Here is a 12847-nt window from a genome sequence, read left to right as displayed (position 1 = left end):
AACTACGTGAGGTCTAATATCCATATATTTTTTATCCATATAAAACCACGACCTCAAACATATTAGTCTACGTTTCAAGTAAACAAGAGACGCAAAGAAAAATAACAAATGCCTTTGAAATAGAAATCGTTATGATATTATAAACTACTTTTCTTTTTACTTACATGTTTTCTCTAAGTATTCAGATTGAATGTGAGATATGTAAAATTAAAAGAAAATCGTACCTTATTTAAAAAAGTAAAAGAGATTATATTTAAAATGAAGACTTTTTTATCATTTTTTTTATCAAAGTGCTTAAGGATTTTGGGCGGTACGTCAAGCCACCCCCTGGCTACGTGCCTGATAAGCGATGGCCTAGACCGCCGCCCGGCTTCGCCCGTCATTCTAAACGTGACCCTACGCTTTTATCACTGCCAGACGTGACATTGATGCAAGGCTTTCGGACCGCTAGTGAAGTTTATACGAGGGACGCATCGATATTCAGAGACCTTTATTAATAATATTCAATAACGGAATCCGTATGAATATTGGTGTATTACTTCCTTTGTATGAAATAAGGAATGATTTCCATGGTTCAGTTTTGTTAATATCCTTTTGGAATTCTTTCTCATATTATAATATATACCACCGCAGTTTTGATACTGTTTTAACTTTTGATTTTAAAAAATATTATTTTGCAGATTCTGGTATCTAAAAAAAAAACAAAATAATATGTACAATTATGATAATAGTTATCTTTTAAATTATTCTCTGTATTATATAGTTTAATTTATAAATATTGAGCAGCAGGCTTTTAGGCTCCCGCTTTAACGAGAATCAATTAATTATTCAAACAAAACCATACAAAAATTACGTACAATTATTCATAGTAAAAATTAAGAATATTTCGCAAAGCTTTCTCTTAGATCACTTCTTTGAAGTTTTCTTAAATTAAAAAAAGTAATCCGTGCTCGCGCAAAAGTTTTGATATATTACTCTACGGCCTACACTGCTTTATCTCAAACTTGTCTTAAGAACAAAATTAAATTAAATTAATAAAATACTATATCCCATGAAAAAATATATAAAAACAATACTTTTATTTCTGATACCGTTTATTTTTACAATTGTTTACATCCAACCGCCTTGACCTCCACAAACAATTTTATGTAAACAAGAAGGTCGATCGTTATACCATGCCTTCGGATACTTTGTTTACATAATGTACGACTTAGGTCCGAGCATCGAGGTCGCGCAGTACGCTACTAGAGTCGTAGACGGGTCTAGCCGTAGCAACCTCGTAGCTTGCGGCAGTCACGCTACTGCGGCCGACGGCTACGGTCGTCGCTACGTCGTCGCGACCAGAACCAGCTACGCGACGTAATGTTGTGTACGGTGGCTTTCTTGGCAATGTTTGCCTTGGTCCAAGGACGAGCGGTAAGAATAGCTTTTCCGTATAATTAATATTATTGCTTTTTATTTATTTTTCTTTAACATCACATAATTACGTATTAGCTAATTTGTGTGCAGTAATGTTGATTTAATTATTGGTTATCGTGTTGCATGAGTCAAAAACTTTACCTAAGTTAACTTTTCACTGTAGAATAATTTTAAAATACGACGAAGTGTGTTTACGAGAGATTATTCGACCATTTCATACACAACGTAACATTGTTTTTCCCGCTCCATAAATTTTTTGATTTACGTTTATTTAACATAGGCCCAAACGTTATTCGACGCTATTACTTTCAATAAAGATAATAATATTCAATGTAGATTTTTGCTAACTGAATATAAAATTCTAGGCATTTATTATACTCAAGGTTACTGTGGCGCAGATATTACAAGCAGAAATATATTAATTCATAAATTATAAGTAGTATAACGTATTATGGTCTATTTAGAATGAATATTTTTGTTTCTTTAGAAACCATTTTTGTATGAGTTGAAAGCTAAAACGGAATTGTTTGTATTCGATATTCTGGAATATTATATGCACCGAAATAGAAAATAGCAATCACCTGAATAAATTGGTATGGGCATAATTCGCCTTAAAAATATAACAAATATAGGAAGTAATTTTTTCAAAACATTCTTCAAAAAAGAAACAAAACAAAATTCTCACTCAAACAAATAAAATGTCGCATCATATCTTAATATAATTACATGCTGTCACACATTTCGTTGAATATTAAAAATATGCGCGTCACGCTATTCCGCGGCGGCCGCACCGGAATATTATTAATTAAACAACATTAATATAACATTACTACGTGCGTGCTCTCGCTGCTATTAGCTCTGGGGTTGCACTCAACCCCTGGGGTTAATTTTAACACTCCTTGTTACATTATGTTCCAAGGGTCCAAATATAGCCCACTTTAATGCTTTGAACTACCGACACAGCAATTTAAACTTAGGTTTAACTTGCTCTAAAACAGATATGTTGTAATACATTAATATCCAATATGTTTCTTATACGGTATTTTGGAATGTTATAAAGAGATGTTCATTGATAGGTATTAAATTTAAAACAATGCAATTTATATTAAAAGACCTTGAACAACGAATGGAAATTTGTGAAAGTAATAAATTATATGATTTTAAATATTCTAAATTCGTATTGTGATTGATGCTCTTTCTTGTAAATTTTCTGAGGTTTAATGCTCTTATTATGTATTGGGGACTTCGCGAAACAAATAGACACGTTGATTTATGGTTAGCGGTTGCGATATAACTTGAGAAAGATATTTAAATACTATTGACTTTATGACGGGAAAAGTTGGTAGTTTAGTTGAGCTGGTTGTGTGTTTGACACATTAAGTTAACGGCCCAGGTTGCTGACAAGCCGCAAAAGTTGTTAAATAGTTTCGGAAACCCTAACGGTCTAAGACAGGCCTTTCAGCTTTGAACCAAAATTCCCGCCTGTCTAACTAAACACTTGTCAATTTCAAGTTGTTCAATTATAATTTGTATAATGATTATATGATTACAATATTTCTGTTCTCTTTCTAGTACCTACTTACAGTAACTATTCTAAAGTACATCAATTGTTTAAAGGCTAGTTTACACAGATTACAAAGTCAGAAATACCATAATGTCACCGAGCCATAAACGTAAGTAGGTAAATACTGTAAAGGATAAAAGAAATGTACGCGATGTATGATAAAAATATATTACATCTTTATGATTTGTTCATCCCGTGACGGCAAACACAACCCGCATCCCTTAATAAGAATAAAAGATCCCAACACGGATCGAAAATATTACAACTATAAAGTTCTATGGACGCGACCTCTACTTTTTCATTCGGCAGATGATTTTTAAATCGTCAGATAAAAGTTATTCATCAAATTTATTATAACCAAACTGAATATAAAAGTGAGACTGATGAACTATATTATTCATTAAACTGTCAATTTTAATTTGTTTATGTTTTATTTTAGTCTAGGTATAACTTATATGACTTTTATGTCTACTGAATTAGTTTTATAAAATAAGTAACAAGGCCATGTCATATAACTTAAATCCATTATATTGGAAAATGTATATTATGAGAATAATAATAGGGCGCGTAATGTATAGAAACATAAATTAATATGAAGTTTATTATTTATGCATATGCATATTTCGGTAATTTAAAAAAAAAACAATCGTGCGAAGAGCCATTTTATTAAAGAAAACTTTAGCAGACTACTAATAAGTAAATATCAACCGACGAACGAAATTCAAATATTTGCTTCTCCAGAAGGTGATAGGTATCTAAGTGGCCGCATTACTATTTCTCGAAACGTACTACCATTACCATTCCACAATATTGTTTATAGGATCTTATATTTCCATATACATTTATTCCATTGCTGATTCAACCCGAGTTTTATTGGAAAACATGAGAGGTAACACGTCGATGAAACCAATATTAATAATTCGCACGCACAAACTGAAAAGCGAGCGATTGTTTACGTTACAAAGTCAAATGGAGGACTTGAGAATTCAGTATGTTAATTAAGTTATCGGAGAACAGCTTGTTAGGGACTGGTCGGGAGTCCGTTGCGGGGGCGGACTAAAGGCGAATACCAATTACACTAATTTTCATCAAAATAAACTACGTGACGCCACTGCACTACTTCGTTAAGTATCGATAAAAATTCGATACATTAATATTCTCGAGAAATAATTTTTCGATCGGGTGTAATTTTATTGGAATAATTTTGCTTTACTGTGGTTTTATTGAAGCTCTGGATTGAAATATTAATAAATGAAGGCGCAATTTCACTGGTTGTTTTCCATTGTTTGTTCGTATAAACTATTCATTCACCGTTAAGTAGGTAGGCGATTACTGCGATACGCTTTTACAAGTATTATTTCGAATCATATTATAGGAACGTTTGTTCCATAAAACATTTTTTTTTAATAATTCTAATTTTTAAAGCGGCCTCTTCTTATTTATTTGGTTCATTCTTAATTTAAAAATGATTGTTTTATTTTCATTGATTACGCTTCTTATTATTCGTGTTTTAATAATACTTAATGGACTATCTTCCAATAAATATAGGGTGTACCCTCAATTACTTTGTTCCCATTCGTGTTTCAAAAGTAATGGACTCTTATCATGATAATTACAGGGTACAGATTACTTTGCCTGTTTACGATAATATAGTTTTAATACCCTTGTCAGTTGGTTAATAACTCGTTATTTGTACAGGTGAACATCAGCAACACATGGGTGCTCCCCGAGGAAGGTTTCCCTGTGTTCTACCGCTACTTCAGGGACCGCATTTCGTGGTACGAGGCAGATGCTGTCTGTCAGTTCCATCACGCTAACCTAGTTACAGGTTAGTCAAACTCGTAACATACTTTTATTGTTTTGAGAAAGTTCTTTTTTCGAATAGTTTTCGAATAGACACATATTGTGTAAAAATGGTGCAAGACAGGATGAGTGGAATTTTAAGTAATTATTTTAGAAATGTTTCAGGGCCACGTCATAAGGGAAATTGGATTTTTTTTTATTATAATCAGAACGTTTAAAAGCCACGATAATAGAAAATTTTAGTGATATAAAAAACGTTAACAAAATCTAGAGCGTTTTTTTTATAATTTAGTGAATTAATATTTTATTAGCAATGACCTTATTAGGCTTATTAAAGAATGATAGTTTCATATGCAGAGCACGAGAATTAGTCCATTTCACATTCGCTCTTCATTATCATAGCTAATAAACAATTCTAGCACCCCGAGTCGCAGGTTATGAACCTAGACACGAGCAATCTAATTAAAACCTTATCTATCTGAAAGTGCCGCATCCATTTTGTATGAGCTACGATCGGGGTTAATCGTTTCCATTTTTATTTAAAACTCTATTCGTTAGACATAATTTTCTACTGGAGAGTAGCCAGGATGTTAAGGAAAGTTAAATGGCTTTCAAAACTGAGTTACTTACTTAAATCAGGGGTCCGTGATTATTTTTCGTCTTAAACAAAAAACAAACTTTTGGAGAGTATACAAATATTAATAAATTAGCTCGGCTCTACGTAATTGTCTGGAGAGTTTTTAAATTAACTATACGGTTTCGTAAAAAACTTTGATTTACTTAGTCTGCGACTAAAGCTCGTGTTCTACGAATTACTTTAATATATAAAACTGAATTTGTCGGTCGGTTGTATGTTTTTTTGAATCTAGATATTAAATCGATTTCAAATTACAAAATATTAGCAAACAACGCAAAATCGATTATTCTAATCGATAAATATCCTGCCTTCGTAAACGTAAATAACCACCATCAACAACAAAGATAAGGATTTCAATATTCCATCGCGGTTTAAGTGTAATCGTACACTCCAAACACCTCCATTACCGCTGATAGCACCTCCGACCCCAGACAGCCTATCACAAATGTACCTGCATATAACAAAATGTAAATACGCGTGTTTGCATTTTCTTCACGCGACACCCGACGTGTGTCATGAACTGTGGGGATTACTCTGTATCGCTTTATTGATCTTGAAGAAGATAATAGGTATCGTAAGGGGTTATATTTATAAATCGGCATTTTGTATCTAATATTCGGAAGGAAGAGATGGAAAAATTTGGAGACATGTGAATTAGGAAAGGCGAGGGACTGGTGACATTGGAAGGAATAAAGCTTTTGTCGAAAAAATCGTCATCATCATCAACCTATATCTTTGTTCACTGCTGGACATAGGCCTCCACCAATATGCGCCATTTTACCCCGTCTTTGGCCTGTATTTTTTTTTTATTTATTACGGCTCTGGAAACAAGTCCGTCTTCCATATAATACAATTTCTTAAAATTATTCAAGTTACAAGGTCTTCGGCCTGTCGTATCCAATTCTTGCCAACGACTTTTCACAGGTCGCACTCCACCTAGCTGGAAAAAAAATATATAAACACGGAAAAAAGGTTTTTTTTACTTTAAACTTTATTAATATCTTCGAACGCTATAGACTTTAAACTTGCTACTGCTAGACCTTACAGTTACGTTGACAGTGCTTATAAAACTATAGTGGAGACGAGAACGTGCCATAACCTTGTTCGCGATCTTTAACTCCGAGTGAATAGGGCTTTGCATACATTAGTTACATTACAACGAAGTCCTATTAAGTTGGCTCAGTTAGGATTACCTGAGCCGCTGTAATTATAAAATATAAAAACATTTTCTCTCTGCTAATGAATGGTATAAACATTTTTTTTTTGAATAGAGTGCTAATATTACAAGCCTTATTATGTGGGAACTGATAGATTGCGACAGTGTGTAATCTTGAGTATTTTCGTGCGCCATCCCTCTATCCTATTAATGCTTGAATGTTGGTAGAAGTAACCGAATAACTTGCTAAATCGATTAAGGTGTAAACACATGTACATTGTATAGTCACCTATAAAAGTAGCTAAACAAATTCGAAATGTAAAACGTTTTTACACATTAACTTCAATGGATTTTTTTATTCTTTATGTTAAATGAAGTAGAAAGAAAACCTTTGAAGTTTATTTAGCGAAGAAAAAACGATTGGTGATAAGAATACAAAAATATAAAGGTGATTTGAAATATAGAATTTGTTCAGCTACTTTTGTGCGTGACTGTACACTAGGTATATTAAAATATAGGCTAATTTATACCCCGAAAAATTGCACATAACGTTTCCTAAAGAAATTTCGGGAAAGTACTTTAAAGCCGCAAGGAAAAGTTACTCATTTATATATCGGACAAACGGGGTTAAATATAGAGAATTTTAATGCCTCTATACAACTCATATATTTAGTTTTTCAAAGCAAAAAGTAGTTCAAGCACACTCCTTCATGTCGGCACGAATTGACTGGATTAAAAAACCCTCCAATTAACTTCTTTCAGTGAGACGTTGACTAACTTTGTCTGCAATATGCCCGTTTTATGAAATTATTAGCGTCTATATTATTTAGATGGAAACTGAATACGCCTATGGGCTGTATGTAAAGTAATGAGAAATAAGAAGTCCTGGGTAAGTGACTGGTTCTAAATCTTTATGAATCAACGAACATTCTGCAAATATTTTTTTGGAAAATCTTTGATTTTAGGCCATTTAGACATGACATTATTATAACGACTAGATGAAGGATCAACAGTATGGAGGTTGGTTGAACAGTTGTATAAATATGTTTTCCTAGCAGTGCACGCGGCGTCACCTGCGTGGTAATCAGTGTGTCACTTAGTTTGTCCCGCATAAATCCTGACTCTGCGGGAAATGTAGGATAAAAAGTAGCAGCTAAAATATTTTTTGAGAAAATCGATCATAGGCATACAGCTTTTGGGGACTTTGTTTTATAATATGTATAGACAGATAATAAAATAATTAAAACTAAGAAACAAATGTATATATTGTGTTTCATTATCACATCATCATTACGACTTTCCTATTTGTATTTTGAGAAAAGAAGTCTGCCAACCCGCACAAGACCAGCCTGGTAGATTAAGACCTGGACTCTCTGTGCTAGAAGAGGCTGGTTTCTAGCAGTTGGGTAGTATATTCTACACAACTTGTATTATTACACTATGAGTACACACACATAGTATAGGAGATTTTAAACTTGCAAACTCGATGTTTAAAATTGGCGAGTTGAAGTGACGATAGACGGTGCAGACAGCTTACAAACCCGAAGGCCTTTAAAGTAAGCACTTTTTGGAGTGGCCAACGGCTCATACATTAAACGATAATATGGAATAATCTATTTAATTTAATAATATATATAAATTATAAATCATACGTCTGTCGGGACTTGAAAGGTTACCACGTTTTTGTAATGTAATTTTTGTAATGTGGTTTCTTATTAGTGAAATGATTTTTATAATCGGAGTAGTTGGTCCAAAAAATAGCAAGCGAAGATACAGAGATTAAGACTTTAGCTTTAAAAATATTAAAAAACCAGATTTTTCCTTTTTGGATAAGAGCGTATTAAAACAAAGATATTTTTATAGTACCGAAATTAGAATACATCCTGAACTGAGTTTTACATCTGACGCCGGCAAATGCTGACTGCAATAATAGTTTGCAGTTCTTCCAATATTACAGTTTGTCCAATGTTACCGTTTTCCATTATATATTACGGTCGGCGTTAGTCGAGTTGAACTTCCTTATTTTCTACACATTTAAGACTGACGTTCCACCGAGACTACATAGAAACATAACGTAGGTACACAAATAGGCGCTGTACAGACGTAGTCAAAGTGTTGCCGAGAAACACTACACTATTATAAAACTGACAGATGTAGAAATTGCTGAAACAACAAGAGTAATTTATCACGGCAGCAAATTGACAGCGTCAACGCGTTTTTTTTTTTACCTTTATAGGAACTTTAAGGGCAAGTAAGATGCTGATACATACAACTAAGCCACCTTACCATGGTCAGCTTGAGCATATGGCAGGTACATAAAATTGAATATTACGTTAAATATTCAATTACACGTCTACCGCCGTCCGTTATCTAAACGTAGTCATTACGTTTTCATAAGCAAAGGGTCTGTCTCCTCATAATGGCAGCGGGGATGGGTACTCGGACTGATTCCTCGATCACATTTCGACCCGTCAATTTATTCTCCGATATCAGTTTCCCAAATGAAAATGGAAATTAAAGCTGTTTTTGATTATAAGCCAATTCGCGATTTAATAAACGTGTTTATTTTGGACTTTAATTTGTTTATGTTAACGTTTTATATATTTATTTTAAAGGGAAATTTTTCACGCTGTACAAAAACATACGTCGTCTCATTTTTCAAACAGGAAGCTTTAATCACGGTAGTAACTTGAAACACAAAGGACACTTAATGATACCAATAGGGCTTAAAATTGTATCTAGATATACAGAAGTGTCATTAACAGGGACAAAGGAATCTCACGAAGTTGCTTGCTAAATCCAAGCACTCCATTTTGTAGGGTTTAAAGGCGTAAATACACTCAAAATTCTACAATTTTAGTTGTGAACACACAACAAGGGATTGTCATTATTTGTCTCGCAACTCATTTATTTCGGAGGGCACAGTTGAAGCCAAAACAATACCTACTTATTCGTCTTTGTCTACAACTCCGGCGTCATTGTAGGCCTCGCCAAAGATCTTGTCGAACAAATCCTTTGCAACATAACGCTTTCATCCTTTAAATGAAAACTTAAATTAATATTGAAAAGGCACATAAATAATTTGATTCATTTAATCTCGCGCATTATACCCATCCTATTGAAACCCATATTTAATCTATATCTCTTGAATAATTTTATTCATCAAATGAGCACGTAATTTTATTCATCAAATGAGCTCGTAATTTGATTTACGGTAACGATGTTGCTCTCTATTTTTTATTAAATTTTTAATATTTTACGCGAAGATTAATAACATCCCTTCAATGATAAAACTATTTGTATAATTAAAATTTGCGAGTTAGTTGCAATATATTTATTACACATAGTACCTGTTTATTATCTAATCGATAATATGGGCTTGTCTATTGTTACCGTCACGCAACACTGTGTTATTATTCTGATCAGATTTGAAAGACTAGGTGTTTAGTGTCATCATTTTATAGCCAGTACAATGATGACACTAAACACCTAGTATTTTAGGGTCATGAGTAAAAAATATATTTATATTATCTTCCACATTATACATCAAACATAAATAAGTCTACAAAAATATACATATGTTATATATTAGTTTATGAATATAAATAAAAGTACCTAAGCTACATTATCGTAGTACGAAAACTTAAGTAGGCCGTTGAAAGCAAAGACGTTTCTAAGAAAAAACACACAAAAGTTACAATAGAAACGTCAAAGTGAAAGAATCAAAGTGGATTAGAACAAAAAGCTTTGCCACAAATGACATTCAAGGAATCAATAAAAAAAACTATTATTCGTGAACGTATTCCACAGTGAATGTGGTCTGAAATTACTTCTGTAATTTCGCTTTTCTGTTTAAAGTTGTACCAAACTTGACATCGGTATTCCCCGGCGGATATAAAATTACCAACTTCGATCTTTGTTACTCGAGTTGTAGCATTAATGTTCGTATAAATTGGGTATAGGTTTCTAACGTCTTAGTAATGATAATTTAATGTGTTTTAGATAGAATTTGCTTGAAAAAGTGGTTTGTTGTTTTTTTTTATGGCGAAGCGTATACAGACGAGTACAGAGAACAAATCATGATTAATGAACAGCACTTTCCATATATACAGTGATAAGAATTATAAGTGAACTGTCTCGAAAGTACGCATCGAAGATTTCTAATTTTAGCGATACTATGGCATCACATTTAGAAATATTTTTTCAATAAAAACTCACACAAAGTATTGCACAAATTAGATATTGAAAACACTTAGAAGTGGCGTTCATTACCTTAGCATCAACATGAAGAGAGCATTCAATGGGTGAGCGCCTAATTTACTTACCCGCATAGAATCAGGGGTAATAGGAGCTTGTCACACATACATGCAGGTTCCACATTAGTAACATGTCCTATATTTTTTTGGTTGCCATGGAACGCTATAATTATAAGGCCGTCATAGTCGGACTGTTTGACATTCAAAGGCCTCGTCTATTAAGCCTTCATAGGTAGAGAGGGGGCCGAAATTTTGAAAGGCGAATGGCAAGCTTGTCTCGTCATTTAAAGCAATGAAAAAAAGTGTATGCAGAGGTGTAACTAGGGTACCCACTGTTTGCCAAGTGTGTCCCGTCCCATGATGTGATAGGGGGCAAGCTTATCGCCATATCGGGCACTAATTCCAGACTCCGAGCTAATATTTAATACAAAAACCCAATTTCTCTTATAGGTATATAGTATTAAGCCGCAAAAAAACCTATTATATATATCTGGTAGCGTCTGTATGATAACATTCATCCGAGTATATGCACTGATACTATTATTATAATTAGTTGGCCTTATATATGATGTTTATTCTATTATTGTTAATAATATAATTTTATCTTAATGTATTACCTATTTTGTGCGTGTGGAACTAGCCAGTAAGAAATTGTTGCACTTAGTTATAAGTCATGTTGATTGTTTCCGTTTGAAAATTGTATTGGTGTAAACAATTGTTGGCTAGTCAACTTAATAAATAAATAAAACGTTTTCTACACACGGACTCGACATCTTCACGTCTGTATGGAAGCTTTGATATAGAAGGAGGATCGTAACCCAACAATTCATGATATATAAGCCGATCAGATCCATCTTATATATTACATGTATAGCATAACGAAGCCGATAATGTAGCGCCTGAAACTGTTTTATCCATGACATATAGCTAAATCCCGACCCTTAAGGTACATTTTATAAATTGAATTTAATATAAATCTTTTCGCATTGGATAGTGATAATCTTTTTTATTTTTACTTCAACTTTCAGAGTTTTCTCTAACTCGAGATTTTTTGCTTGGGTTTATTGACCACCCTGATACCTTCAGGGAAGAGGTGATTCAGTATTTATGTTATTCCCTGTGTACGAAAAACCTTATTCTTACTAATATTACAAACGCGAAAGTTTGTGAAAATGTTTGGATGTTTGTATGCTTGTTGGAAGTAAACGCAGAAATAGTTGAACGAATTTGGATGAAATTCGGCAGACGTTTTGACCATGAAATGCATTAACACATATGATTTTTATTTCGGTAATTTGCAGTCATAAAAAATAATGGATTCTTTAATCTAACATTTTAAATAAATGGCGCTGGTATTGTACAATATTTAAGCCATTTTTATAACGGGAAAGACTACTCACGCACGTGAAGCCGCAAGCAACACCTAGTTGTAATACTTTTAATGAATATACGATTTTAATATAAATTATATCTATCCTATAAATAAAGTAACCGCTAGAGGCGTCGAACATGATTGTATAATAGAACTACGTGTGTAAATTGCATAATAATTATACAATACACCATTTTAATTACATTCGTACTGAATTGTAAATGAAATATAACCCGAATGATGAGTTTAACTAAATCAATACGTAGAGGTTTTTGATGAAGCTACAATACGGCAAATGTTATGTAGGTAGGTATATAATAATTCATCTTCTACCTAGAAATTTTCTTTACGCATAGCATTTGATTGTAGGTATGTGAAAATATAGTTTTAAAATGTATTTATGGTTATTAAATATATTTTAAATTTTAATTACACTCATTCATATAAGCTTTAGATCGCGACTCTGCCCTCGTAAAAGTCTGTACCGAGGTAAAAGTACATACCATTCGGAAATAATATATCTGATAATCGTAAAAAAATGAACAATTAACAATTGTAAGTCTAAGAAATAAGTATATTGCGCGTTCAAGCAAATTCTTCAGCTTTAAAACTTTATCATTATCATGTATGAATATAATAT

At 33.0% G+C, this 12847-nt stretch overlaps 1 protein-coding gene across 1 annotated transcript in view; it reads left to right on the top strand.

The window, feature by feature from the left end:
- The first annotated feature begins 1274 nt into the window (after nt 1-1274).
- The window catches only part of LOC115452152, a 46092-nt gene continuing 34519 nt past the window's right edge, over nt 1275-12847 (top strand). Inside the window, exons 1-2 of the mRNA XM_030180612.2 lie at nt 1275-1416; nt 4682-4811. Coding sequence (XP_030036472.2) covers nt 1363-1416; nt 4682-4811 — 184 coding nt within the window. The 5' untranslated portion in view covers nt 1275-1362. The remainder of the gene's footprint in view (nt 1417-4681; nt 4812-12847) is intronic.

The sequence above is a fragment of the Manduca sexta genome, chromosome 23 (genome assembly GCF_014839805.1).
Source record: "Manduca sexta isolate Smith_Timp_Sample1 chromosome 23, JHU_Msex_v1.0, whole genome shotgun sequence".
NCBI lineage: Eukaryota > Metazoa > Arthropoda > Insecta > Lepidoptera > Sphingidae > Manduca > Manduca sexta.
Note: the sequence above shows the minus strand (reverse complement) of the source record. Positions and strands in the feature narration are given on the sequence as shown.